At 46.2% G+C, this 14,490-nt stretch overlaps 1 protein-coding gene across 1 annotated transcript; it reads right to left on the bottom strand.

Annotated features, from left to right (window-relative positions):
• Positions 1-10,353: 10,353 nt before the first annotated feature.
• Positions 10,354-13,615, bottom strand: fzd10 (frizzled class receptor 10). The gene has a single exon (XM_070965189.1). It carries the CDS (start codon positions 12,816-12,818, stop codon positions 11,067-11,069), a length of 1,752 nt encoding a protein of 583 aa, XP_070821290.1. The 5' UTR covers positions 12,819-13,615; the 3' UTR covers positions 10,354-11,066.
• Between the last annotated feature and the right edge of the window lie 875 nt (positions 13,616-14,490).

Here is a 14,490-nt window from a genome sequence, read left to right as displayed (position 1 = left end):
GGGATGTGGACACAAGAAGAATGGCACAGGTCCACATCAACAGTCGCTACGGTTATTTCCTGTGGTCTGGTGCTCACTGCTTTAATGTGTACAGGATGAAGGAGTGCGGTGCAATCAGGAACCCACTGGACCAGTAAAGGAGGCGCTGCAGTCCGACTGCCACAGCCACAGGAAGGATGTGAACCCTGAGAGAGGGACTACAAGTGTGTGTTTGTGTTTGACTGTGTGGGAGCAAAGAGAGAGAGAAGAAAGACAGAAAGAAAGTCAAAAAGGGACTGAGGGGGAGAGCGTTTAGGAGGGAACAGCATGTTTCTGAGCGTCAGGGCCTCCTCTGGCCTCGAGGCTATGCTTCTCTCTCCCTTTACTTTCTCTCCCCCCTGCCTCTCTCCAACCTCTCGCTCTGTGATTTATGCCTAACCTCTGTAATTACAGTGCCAACCGCAGCAGCCATCAGGTTCAGATAGGGTGAAGCACAGACATGCCCCATCACCTGAGACCAGCGGCTCTCCAGCTCTGCCGCTAAATGCAGCTGCAATTTTCCCTTCAGCCTAATCTCCTTGACATTGGCTCTAGGAACATATTTGTGTGACAACAAGACACCGCAGCGCCAGACATCAGTCAATTGTTTTCCATTAGCAGACGCAGTAACGCTATGAGGAACGCATGCGCTGCAAAATGTGAATCAAATTAATTTCTGATGATTGATTTTTGCTCTTATCGGCGAGCTTTACTTTGGCTCCGTACCGTTAAACAGACGAGCGTAAGGACACAAAAGTAGCTCGAAGTAATAATACACATGACACCAGCTCACTTGGCATGAGACAAAACTGGTGCAGAGTCCTTTGCTCGCGCTGTGGGGTGAAATATGATTGGCGGTTACTTGGACTTGGTGACCTGCAGCGTGGATCCACCACCTGACCTGACATGTCCTTGGATACAAAACACCCACTCAGATCCCACAACAGAGAGAAGATACGTCTGTTGCCATGCGTTTTGGGAAGGGAGGCCCTTGGATCTGCACTGTAAATGTGTGGGGATGTCCACGACACACCAGGCGTTGTCAGTGGACAGAAAGCTCTCTTTGGCAGCCCCCTCAGTGAAGCAGCACGATAGAAAGTCAGAGGATGAAAAGACGGAGAGAAAGTGCCCACATGAGTGTGACATAGTGCTACCGGACTGATTTGTTCACCATGACAACCGAGCAGAGGGGGGCGGGGGGCCGGGGGACCCCCTGGCTTTTCGGCCGGCACAATGCGGAGAGGCATGGCTGTTTTAACCTCAGAGACATCCCCGTTGTCAGCGGGTCAAATCCTTGAATATCAATGAACTGACTCAGTGCCCCTCGCAGTGCTCCTCAAAAGTGTCCGGCTCTCATAAGAAGCTCTGGCTGTCCTCTCTGACCTCTCCTGACCTGCTTCCAGCCTTTTGCTGCATTCAGAGCAGAGAGACTGATTCCACAGGGTTAAACAACACTCAATCAGTGCACACGCATTCCTGCTTCCAGCTTAAAGTCGGCTCAGTTACTTTGTTGTGCGCCAGATCAGCGATTCCCAACCAGAGGCGCCCGTGGCCCGGCGGATGACTGTGCAGAGGCCAGGTGGAAAAAATGAAATATCAAATTAAAAACATTTATTTCAAAAACTCAATTGGTGTGATGCTGATCTTTAGCATATTTATTGTCACTACGGTAACCTGTAAGCTGCAATAGACTGGCTGCACCTCTGAGTTTGCATGAAAACCAGTCACAAATGAGAAGAAATGTGAGCTAAAAGAAATGGACAGTTAGCTAAAAGTACACGTGAATGAATTAGAACATAAACTGATAAACAGCGGAAATGAAGACATAAACTGAATTAAAACTAATTGATAAATGGTTCCAGTAAACATTAGCAACTCGATTGCATGAAAAAATGCTGCAGCAATATCCTCTTTCATGTCGCGTTCAACTTAAATCAAGTGAAATGAAGACATTTGATGGATGTGGTCAGCCAGGGGCTCTGATCAGATGAAAAAGGTTTGGCACCGCTGAGATAGAAATCCTTTTGATGGCAGACACCGCAAGTCATTTAAGTGAAACAAAGACGACGCATTGAGCAAACTCCTGGTACTGTCTGCAACCAGAGCAGCATTCCTGCAGCAGCGCCACCCTTCAGTTCATCAAGTCATGTGTTTCCTGCTTAATAGAACATTTTGTTGTCTGCAGCGCTGCTCCTTTCTCTCCTTTGAAGAGCTGAACAACAGAGGCTTGTCTTTATGTTGTTTTGTGAACCGAGCCATGTCGGTTCAAAGTGCTGTCGGTGACCCGAGGCGACGATCAAACTGGGAGCTAAACTTAGTTCTTCGTTTCCATGTCGGCCCATGATACACAATAATACCAACATTCATAAGCACACTGTGCAGGTGTTGTACAGTAAATATGTGGACGCATAGTTTGCATGCTTTTGTGCAACACCCATTACCACAGAGTGCGATGGCATGCCTTTGGCTTGGGCCTGACTTGTACTTATGACAGCTGTTTTATGGACTACAATCAGTTCTTTTCATTTGGCTGTGTAAAGCCCGGCTATGCTCACATCTGTTCTTGAAGACTCTGACATGTAAGATGAAGTAAATCTTGGGGAAACTTCCCTAACCCATCGTCGCTAAAAATACCAGCGCGTTTTATTTGAGTGTTGACAAGTTTACGAATATAAACAAACCCCGAGAAGCCGCAAGACTCACATCAAAAGCTCAGGAAATAAATTTCAGTGTGAAAAAATGTCTCAAAGCCAGTCAGTCACTGTGTAAACAAAGCCGGCAGAGGGGCGGCTGTGTTTCAGTTGTCGCACTACAATCACAGATTGGCCCTTTAAGTGGGCCGTTATTTTCCACTCAGGCCAGATAAGTGGGTCCTGACCCCTTCTCTGTGCAGATTAGCTGCTGCTGCCATCACTCCCATTACTACTATCAGGACCAGACAATCTGGGCCGCCACCAGTGTCCAGGAAACCGAGATTCTTTTGCCATGCTACAGCTTGATTACTCAAAGGAGCACATGCACTGGTATCAGATACAGTTGCAAAACCCAACAATAAAGTCATTTATCATCTCCTCAACTGCTCCTCGATACTTATCCCAAATTGCTTCCAGTCCTGTCACTGCATAAAGCGAGCCGGGAGCAAAATGGGACATTGTGTTGGTCGGCTGCAGAGCAACACATGTTATGTGTTGTGCGTGCCCGTTCAGATTAACTTGATGCCCAGAGAGAAAAAGAAATACTCTGCTCGGACTCCTGCCACACCGAAGGGAAGGCGGCCAAAACCTGAGCAGCAGAAACAAAAGCAGCTGACAAACAGTGTCGCGTTGCCTCGTATTTTCCGACTGTATAAACAAGACTTTGAATTGCAAATGGTGATAGTGTGGATATGAAGTAGCCTCAGCGAACGCCGCAGCTGACCGCGCGAGTCAAACACAAAAACAGACAGCGAATCGTTTCTCTGTTTGCTTCCTCCTGCTGTCATTGCATGTTCACTACTGGAGTTAAGACCTCTGATACGGCCTCTCCGCTGAGCTGTTTCCAGTGCCGGAGCTAAGTACCTTTACTCAGCACTGAAGTACACGTTGGACTAACTTGTACTGAGAGTTTCAGTTTTATTTTCCTTCATATTTCAATTAGAGGAAGAAAAGGACAATTTGACAGAATTCATTTAGAGGATTGATGCAGTAAATGTGCAAAACAGCTGGCATGGCTGCGTCTGTCGTTTTTACAGCACGCTGCAGATGAAATCACGCCTCGACGGCTGTGTCCTTTCTGTCAGACCAACGCTGGCTAATTCAGATTAAATTCATCAAATTCAATGTCCCATGTCACTATTTTCAAAACTCACAGTCCTTCACAATTAATGTTTTCCATTATTCAACCCTCTGAACACACAGTCATTTAACAACATGCGAGCTAGCTAACTCTTGCCTCATCTGGTCAGATAAAGAGTAAATTAATCCAATTCTGCAAACCACATCACTATTTTCCAGGCTCCTGTATATTTCGTGGGACCCACATGAGCTCGGTTTCCAGACGTGGATCTGAAGTGATCTGGACAGACATGACTTTGTCCACATTTAACAAAACACACCTTCCATCACCTCTAAAGCTGCAGAACCAGGCTAACTGTTCCCCTCTGTTTCCAGTCTTTATGCTAAGCTAAGCTGGGCTACATCTGCGTATTTAACATAGTTAAAAGACCAAAATGTAAAATTATTCCTTCACACTAGACCAACTGGACATATTCACTTTAACTTTTAATTCTTTGCTTGCTGTGCTTTTGGATTATTTATTGCATGCCCACTACTTTATATGCTGGAATTTGTGAATTTCCCACAGGGATGAATAAAGTATCTATCTATCTATCTATCTATCTATCTATCTATCTATCTATCTATCTATCTATCTATCTATCTATCTATCTATCTATCTATCTATCTATCTATCTATCTATCTATCTATCTATCTATCTATCTATCTATCTATCTATCTGTATAAACTCAAACTCCACCAACAGTAAGATAACATTTAAACATTGATATGTCAGAAATACTACAGTAACATACAACAAAATACCACTCACAGGGGCCTTTTTTCTACATAATGAGTACTTTTACATTTGATACTTTAAGCACATTTTGATGATGAGTAAGATTTTGAATGCAGTACTTCTACTTGTGTACACTGCTACTGTTGGACACTGGATCTGAATTTTGATTACAGCTTTTTACAAAAGTTTAGGATTGAGCATCACGTCTTAGAAAATAGCTCCTGAGCGGTCATTCATGTTTTGTATGATTGGATAATAAACCAGTAATCAGTAAGTGGTTAGAAAGCGTAGCACGTCTTCTGGTCGCCAAGTTGCATGCAAACAATGATGTTTTCTGTATGTCTGAAACGTTTAAACGGTCATGAGGTTTGATGGGATTTCAGCTCGGACCTGAAGTGACGTTACAGTCATGATTAAATGGGTAGTGGTAGTAGCAGCAGTGCCGCTGCGTGTCTTGAGTTTATGTAAAAATAGTCAAACGCCTGCTTACAGTACATTCAGCCGGCAGGGCCGGGATGTTTTCTCCAAGTTTATGTGAGAGATGATTGTGTAGTTTCCTTTCATGTTCTCCCCCTCTGTGCCATCTTTCTTTGTTAAGTTTGCTGAGAGTGTCTTTGAACCACAGGCATTTTCTCCCAGCGGTGCTCACGAGCCCTGCCAGATCCATCATCATCCCTCTGCCTCTGCCTCTATAGCTCCTATACTGTCTGTAAACTCACACACGGAAATAAATACACGTGTAGACAGCCTCCCGCCGTGTCTCAGGTCCTCTCCACTCCAGCACGGATCCTGTCACTGCCTTCATCACAGCTCCCAAAAACGCCGCTTGCATGTGACGAGCAGGAGCATCGGCTGGACACGTGCGTGTGCCTCAGCTGATGCAACTTAAGCGTGTCGTTAGCTTTCTGAAGCAGTTTGTTGCTTCAGAAAATGAACGCACGTCCGCCGACAAAGGCCCTATTATCCAGCCGTGCCTTCAAATGATCAGAGCTCTTTGCTGTGTGGATTAGGAAGGTGGCAGATTAGAGTCTGCTGCTAAATCACCATGGCCGAAACCTTGCTGTCCACATCCCTCCAGCCACACAATCTCTCGCCTCCTCGGTCACGCTGCAGCGTGTGGAGGCCAGCCCGACCTGTAATACTCCTTCTTAACATCTGACGGCGTTGTGTTTAATGTTGCACGTCCGTCATTGTGATGGTAGACAGGAGCATCGTGTTCTACCGGCTGTTGTTGATAAAGAAGCTAATAGTTTAACATTTTGGGATGCGTGCTCGTTGCATCTCTTACACGAGAGGATTGATGACAGTCACATCTAAATATACAAGCAGCAGCCTGTGAGCTGGTCTTAGCAGTGTTCCTACATGTGTCCACGCAGCTAGCCTGGCTGTCAGAGAGTAAGAAAATGCTAACTTTAGAGGTGCTGGCAGGCAGATTTTGTCATCTTCGTACTCAGGCAGCCAGCTGTTAGATGGAGCTTCTTATTTAGAGTACAAACATGAGAGCGGTATTGATCTTTTCATCTAACTCTCAGCAAGAAAGTGAATGAGCACATTTCCCAAAATGTTGAATGTTTGATGATTTTAGGAGTTTAATGCTTTTGTTCTGTGTAGTAGTTGTTTCATTGGCTTTTGGAGACGGATTTGTCTGTATTAATAATAGAAAAACAAGTGTTATAAAGCAGGTTTACAGTGAAAGAGGTGATGAACTACAGTTGAATCTTGATGAGATTTTGTAATCTGGTTCGCTCACACCTTATTACCCAGTTTCCATATGTTCCACGGCGTGCTCGGTGCGTTTCTGCTGGAATTTTCAAAATGAATCCTAAGAAAATATCTTTGATGAGGGGCTGCCAGTTACTGCTGTCTCATCTCTCATATACTTTGCCAGCTATCAGTGTGCGTGCTTTCACGAGCATCAAACCAAACAAGACAAAATTTATGAAAGAAAGAGGAGTACGGCTTGAGGGAGGAGGCTGGCATAAAAAGAACAATGTCTGAAAAGTAGCAGGAGTCGCCACGCTCGGGTCCGTCTGATGTTGTATTCAGCCTAACTAGTCCTCCGAGGAAGAGCGCTGCTGCCCTGCTTGTATGCAGGGGGAGTGTCTGTTTGCACAGGTCTCTGTCAGTTAACACTAATCTGCCTGATCTCCACCTCAAAGTCGCTCACTTCTCCACATGCAAATAAACATATTCAGTCCTCTTTCAAACCAAAGCCACTATCAAACACTTGTTTGATCAGCAGAGGGCCTGCGAGGCAGTTCATTATGCATTTGAAAAAGTGCCCTGCCCCCGCCTTGCAGGCAGACTACTCATTGTTGCCAGGTTTTTATGTAATTACTCTCACCTTCAGCGGCGGCTGGGAACACCGAGTGCTGCGTGTGCCTGTGAGCTGTTAGCATGGCTTGTTATTGCAGATCGGGCATATATGCTCCTCTCTTACATTGCCCTAGATTCTTTGCTATATGGATCGATTCAGAACAGGAAGCCCACCCACACCTCCTTCAACCGTGATCCTCAGAACTCCGGGTTTATGTACCACAAGAAGTTGAGGGATGAAAGGGTGCTTTCATTGCATGCTCTGATAACACTTTGGTGCATGAAACTTGCAGCTCTCTCTGTAAAGTTTTCTCTTCAATAACTCTCTTACTCCATGTTACTCCTTTAGCAGGAAAACAAAGACGTCTCAGTTGTCATGATGCACCAGCTTTTTCCTTCTCTGGTACAGCCGAAGGAGGCACAACTCCCCAAAAGGCGACAGATTTACATGTAGAGCAGCTGTCTAATAAGAGAAACAAAGCGCTAAGAATCAGGATGGGTCTGGTGCATTAGGAGCACACAAGTTGGAAGAAACCCCCCGAGCACAAGCCAAATTCCTTTGTGTGATATGTTGTGCGAGTGCGTCATGTATGAGTCGATGACACTGGGAGGCTAAGCACTGCTTTCCAAACAGACAGGCCTGAACTGGTAAACAGGTGCTGCTGGAGCAGCTGAGGATGAGGACATGGGGCGTCTCCACAAAGCCTGATCAAAGGGAAGCTGCCTCAGCCGCCAGTCATCCCCGCAACTTGATTTATGTCACTGTGTCGGAGAGCTTTATGACTGCTCACAACAACAGCAAACAAAGGAAGGTGCACAGGTTCCTCCACAATCTCCCGTAAAGCAGCTCGGCATGAGACCAAGGTGGAGTCATTTACTGATACGGAAGCGTGGTTTTAAAGTTCTGACTGGATGTTTCCTCGCCGCTCTGAACCCGACATGCAGAGGAGGCTTAATTGTTCTGTCATTTCGACTTTATGTTTGTAAAACAGCTCCGCTCCACAAAGACACTTAACATCAACTCAATTACAGAGTGTGAAAAGCTGAAAATTCTGGCTTGCCGGCGAACCAGTCAGATTAAATTAAATCGAGTAATTATCAACGGTTTGATGCCGTTTCAACAACACTGATCACAAGCAGAAGCTCCATCCTGCCAACACATCATAAGCCAGCACAGGCAGCGCTCTCTCCTGCATGGCACAGCAGAACGAGAGGCAGGAAGCGGATGAGTGCGGGGTGACGGCGTTGGTCCCGGTGGAGCTCAGACATACGTGGGTCTGAAATTCGTCAGCCTGAGTCACATGGCTGGAGTGGGATTCCCCTCTTCGCCTTGTAAAACACGCCATCACAAGGAACAACATTTAATGAGGAGCACCAGACGAGGGATGTTTCACTCTGCTGAGAGCACGCCCGGCTTGATAACCTGCGATCTGACGAAGTGAGATCTATACTTTTAAAAGCCTGAATCTGGTGATACATACAGCTGAGTGTGATTTCAAAAAAAAAAAAAAAAAAACTTTCTTGCCAGCAATACTTTGCCCTTGCTCTGAGCAGGATTTTTCCCTTTGAAGAGAGGAGAAGAGAAGTGAAGCCTGCTTGGCTGGAGAAGCCCTGGAGGGGGGTGGTAACTGTCATTTATATTTACAGCCTTCCCAGACACCTCGGGGGCTGTTATCCAGGTGGCCTCTGTTGAAGCTCTCAGAAGCACTCACACCTTTTTCGCAACTCAGAGTATCAATAGACACTGGCTGACTTTGATTCAGCCACATAAAGGTTGTGAGTCATGTGCTTTTGACTGTTAAAACGGGTTGGGTTGACGCTGGAACTTGAATGCCCTGCGGGATAAAGCATTACTACAGTTCTGAAACTTTATTAGACCAGGGAGGACTCTCTCTCTACCATGGGTTTAACTCTCTGAAAAAGATGTGAAAGTGAGGCAGATAGCAGCAGAAAAGGTCTCACACTCCAAAACCTCATCTTGCTGCAAAGAATAAAACTTCTCGCTCATTAGGCTTACTAATCGATCGCTCTCTCGTCGGTGGTTGCCTTACTTGCACATGCAGTCAGTGACTTTTCGCTATCCACGTTTTCCTGCTCTGACAGCACTGTCAAGACAGAAGTCACTGCTGTTACTTAGACTCAAGACCAGACTTGTGGCTCTCAGAGCATGTACCTGAAAACTGTTGACAGTGTTCGGATCATTTAACGCCAAACATCTCAGGACGCTGCACGGCGTATTCACATCGCCCGTGCTTTAGACAGCCGCTTCAGTCAGTATGTAACTACTTCAAATCCAGCCCAGATGCGTCTTTAGAAATGTCACTATGCCCTGCTGATAAGACGAGATGACAGATATTCGGTATTTTGGGTTTTTGCAGAGATCCTCTTTTCAAAGTCAAACCCTTCAAACAGTCTAATCCTGTCCTGAATGAGAGCTGGATTATTGTATAACCCCTTCATTGATACGCACCGACACATGCAACACAGCGAGGGAGAGGGAGAGGGAGAGGAGGGGGAGAGTGGGAGACTGGACCAAAATCAAGTTGTGTATCTGCTTCAGCTGAGGCGAAAAACAACACGAACGACAACATGAAGAAGCAGCATGAAGGCAGGGAATTAAAAAAACCTTTAACACATAATCAAACTCTGACGGGACATTAAACATGTCGGTCAAATAAACCCAAGCGTTAATTTGTCCTTCTGAAGGCATCGACTCTCACTTCACATCTCTCTGAATACTGGCTGGACTAACAGGAGGAAACGTGCTCGAACGTTTCTGTTCAGGCTGCAGAAACCAATCAAACCTGAGAACGTTCTGATCGTTTCTCAGAGGCAAAGACATTAAAATCAAAGACCTCAAATCAGCCACGTGATTTCAGATTTAATATTCACTCACTACATGTAAAATACGTGATTTATCACGCTGAATATAAGCAGCAACTGAAGGAGCACAGATGATTTTTTTTGCTTTGTCTTTGAAGCAGCCACTGGGGGACAGCCATAAACGTCCCATTGTTTCCTAATGAACATTTAAAAAGCAGAAGAGAGAGATGCTGTTATTTATGCTTCCTGTGTCTGCTGAGTTCAGGACCAACATGTCGAGCATCCTTTTTTTTAAGAGCAAAAGTGCATTTTTTTTTTTTCCCCATAGAAGAAGACATACAGCGTGTGTCTCATACAACATGTATGAGCTGATCTCACCCGCTCATAAAAATAGTCAGTTAATACTTTCATAAAAATGTCTCTTTTGTCACCTTTTGGTGATAAATTCAACACTGCCTCTGTCAATTATTCTCAAAGCTATTATGAAGGCCAAACATTTTGTTAAACCTCAGCTCTGCTCATCAACACATTCACAAACTGAGATGTATTTAAGCTTCATGCAGCTGAATGACAATGGAGACTCACTCCAGCACCAACAGGGAAGAACAACACGCTGGCGGCACACAGTTGCAGCTTTACAAACATTTAAAACTAGAACGTTTTATTAATTTTTCTATAAAATCTGAAGTTTTTAGAAATATACACAAACGTTCCCTTGTGCTATAAAACAGCAAAGACAAAAAACAGAAATGGAAAACTCAAATGCGTGTACAAATAACTTTCCAATAACGAGTGCTTGATTAATTTATGGCGTGGATTTGCCTCACAATGGCCAGTCCGTAAGGTCTGGAGCGCGTTTCAACAGCTGCTCTCGCTCTAGTTCAAACATATATGACACTGCCTCCATTTCCATTAAAAAGCCTCCAGACACAGCACTCATCTCTGACCATTTGCCTGCATTGTCTTCGGGGTCCTTTCATTGTCTGTAGTCTGTCACTAACAGTACAAGTGTCTTTTTGCCTGTAAGGAAAACAACTATTGCACATTATTCAAGTAACCCCACGGCACATCCAAATGGTTTATTCCACTCTTTTTGTCTTGGGAACAATAAGATTTTTTCTCTCTACCGAGTTCCTCAATAGGATAAGTGAATCCAGGAGAAGCAGATTTTTTTTTCTCAAACAAAGGCAGCTCTTGTTGCATGTGATGGCTCAAGATACAAAAAACCCCACATTGCATGATGTTCAATGGAGTTTGCATAAATAAAACATAAACCTTTAGATGGCACTCTGATGAGAAAGTCTCGTTTAGGTAAGGGCTTTACATGTATTTTTGGGTTTGAACAAAGAGAGCCGGTTTAAACGCATGTTGGAGGGGGCCGCGTCGGCTCGTACTTAGTACTGTGGCCTTTGAGAGACGGGTGAGGTTTGATGTAAGGCCTGCTGCTGGTGAACACACTGGCAGCCTTCCTCCTCGTCCTCTTCTTTAGCTTCCTGCTGAACACATTCTGCCAGGACTGCAGCGTCTTTGAGGTCCAGATCCACATGCCGCTAGTGATGCCCACCACCAGCAGCATGAAGATCTTCACCATGAAGATCTCCACAGCGGGGATGGAGGTCTTCATGACGCACTCGTTTGACTCCGGCCCGCCGCCGTCCACGCACTTCTGCTCGCCTGCCAGGATGCGCCAGTAGTCCATGTTGAGCCTCTCGTAGAAGTAGCAAGCGATGACGCAGGTGGCCGGGACGGTGTAGAGCACGGAGAAGACCCCGATGCGAACCATCAGCTTCTCGAGCTTGTCTGTGTTCTCTCCCTCCGTTTTCATTATCTTACGGATGTGGAAGAGGGCCACGAAGCCCGACAGCAGGAACGAAGTGCCAATAATGAGGTAGCAGGAGAGAGGGATGAGCACAAATCCGGTGAGGGCTTTGACATCCATGCTGCCCACGTAGCAGACGCCCGTCAGCTCATCGCCCGCCACCTTCCTCATCACCAGGATCATGATGGTCTTCACGGCCGGGATGGCCCACGCCGCCAGGTGGAAGTAGCTGCTGTTGGCTTCGATGGCCTCGTGACCCCACTTCTTCCCCGCAGCCAGGAACCATGTGAGGGTCAGGATAACCCACCAGAGGGAGCTGGCCATGCCAAAATAATACAGGATGAGAAACACAATAGTGCAGCCGGTGCTCTCCAGACCCTCCTGGATAATATACTGGACCCCATTGTCTCTGTCGCAGGCTATTCTGTCAGCTCCCACAAAAAGTCTGATGAGGTAGCCCACAGAGTAAACACAGTAGGACATGGAGAGGAAGATGATGGGCCTCTCCGGGTATTTGAATCTCTGCGGGTCGATGAGGAAAGTGAGCACGGTGAAGGCGCTGGAGACAAAGCAGAGGATGGACCAGATGGCCATCCACACCAGAGAGAACTGCTTGTCCCCCTGACTCCAGTACACGTCCACTTTGGGGTAGCATTTCGGGGCACACGACTCGCTTTTCTCCACAAAGTGGAACTTGCCGGGATTGCTGCACGTCTGCTTGCTGCTGCTGTCCTTCAGGTGCAGGTCCTGGCCGCTCAGAGGCCGCTGCGGCCTGAAATCCGGAGGCTGGGTGTGGGACACTTTGGGAGGCTCGTCGGAGCCGTTGTTGGGCGCCTCCATGCAGAGGCTGTTGGGGTCATTTTTGGTCGGCAGCCGGTGGCAGTCCAGAGAGTCGGGCCAGGGGAAGTTAAACTGCTCCAACAGAGGCGAGCATTTCAGCTTCACCTGCTCACACATCACCCGACACGCTGGGATCGGGTTGGACACCTGCTCTGTGCACATGGGGGCATAAAGTGAACACAGGAAAAATTTGAGATGACTGTGGCATCCAAACTGTATGAGTGTGGCAAACTCCTGCAGCTTTATTGCTGCCTCCTTTTGGTCGTCGTGGCCCATAAGATTTGGCATGCGAGTCATGTTGTAGCCGATGTCTTTGCACTGGGGGATGTTGATCTGCTGACATCTCCCCTCTCCAGACCAGTCCAGGTCTATGGAGCTAATGGCTGAACCCCCATCGCTCCACAGGACCAGCAGCACAGAGACGAGGCTCAGATGAACAGATGAACACATTCTCTCCTCTTGATTTTAAGAAAAACTGAGCCAAACGTTCACTGCACCCACAACGCACAAGTTTCTTTCATTAAAAAGTCAGAGGTGGAACCCGGCTGCTCTCTGTGAGTCAGATAAACGTGGGAAAACTTACAGAACTATCTGTCGCTGCACCGTTTCCTCATTTTAGGTATGGAGAGTTTAATGAAAACGTAAATCCCGCAATGGTCCGAAAATGCGTTCAGGCTGGAGGAAGCGTGCGTTCTGGTCCATGCTTTCCCGGCTCGGCGTGTTGGAGCTACTTGCTCAGTCCCTTCAGTCTGCTGAGAGTAAAACACGCTGATTCTGTGCTCCGATTTGTTCCCTACTTGTTTCCAGCAGACTCTCTTGTCCCTCCTCACGTTTCATGTCACTTTTCCGGGGATCCTGTCTGTGCAGCAGCGCGATTTCACTCCTTGTGCGACAAGTTGGGAAAAACAAGCAAAATAAATGTCCTCCGGTCGTTTGTGCGGCGGGGACGGCTGCTCACAAGGCACCGAAACAATCAGTCAGTCAGCAAGATGAGTGGAAGAAATATCCGCGGTGATGGTGCGAAATGCGTCCCAGAAACGCAGGACTATGCTCCTCCCGTCTGCAGGCAGTTGATGCGTTTGGTGGCAGCGCTCGTCTGAGCTGGTCGGAGCCTCCGTCCCGGTCTAACCTGCCAAAAGATCCGCCTTCAAAGACAGCTACTTTGCATAAGAAAGATGACACTGACACGCGGATTATTTTCAAATCGTGCGGAACAGCTTGTTCATTACAGCAGTTTCAAAAGGCTCACAGCGAACTTCCTTCGCTCTGTTTGCTGCTGCTCGACCACAAACTTCGACCACAACAGGACACAGACACGTTTTATGAGCTTCCCAAAATGTTGCGCAATATGGCACAGAGGCGCACCGGTCCGGAGGCGCACCGGAGCCTCAGCTCTGCTCCCAGCTAGTGCTTAAACTGCACAGATCAAGCTACCACGTTTTTAGTCTTTATCCTCTTTTATTGCTTTCCTCGAGTTTCAGAATTCATCTCAGCTCCCTTAAAAACCTCTAAACGACGAACATGTTTCCAGTTTCTGCTTTCTGCAACAATTTCTCCTTAAATCCACTTTTTGGCTCAGTGCAACCTTTGATTTTACATCATATCGATCTTTACTTAAACTAAAGAAATGCCTTAAATCACGAGGGAATCGATACTAGTTTCATGTTGCTGCTGCACAGGAAGACATGACTGAACACGCATGGGTCCAAAAACAGAGACGATGCAGCTCTCCAGAGACAATCAGCAGCTCGTCCTCCAGCGGTGGAATAAGTACTCAGATCCGTCACCAAAATAAAAGTTTTTAACATTAAAGTACTGGTAGTACAAGAATGCATCCAACATGTAAAAGTACACTAGTATTAATAATAAAAATAAACTTAAAGTGTCAAAGTACTCCTGCCCTGTCAAAGCAGTAGGCCTGTATTATTATTAATTGCATTATTTATATCTATTCTATACATATTCCTATCTATATCATTGATTACTCACTAAAATGTATGTTTTATTTATTCATAAATGTAAAATCTGAACCAGCACAGGAACCTGTAACAGCTGTCAAACAAATAAATGTAGTTAAAAAAGTAAAACATTTGCAGTACAAAGCAGCATGAAAGTGAAATAC

Source organism: Chaetodon trifascialis, chromosome 6 (assembly GCF_039877785.1).
Source record: "Chaetodon trifascialis isolate fChaTrf1 chromosome 6, fChaTrf1.hap1, whole genome shotgun sequence".
NCBI lineage: Eukaryota > Metazoa > Chordata > Actinopteri > Chaetodontiformes > Chaetodontidae > Chaetodon > Chaetodon trifascialis.
Note: the sequence above shows the minus strand (reverse complement) of the source record. Positions and strands in the feature narration are given on the sequence as shown.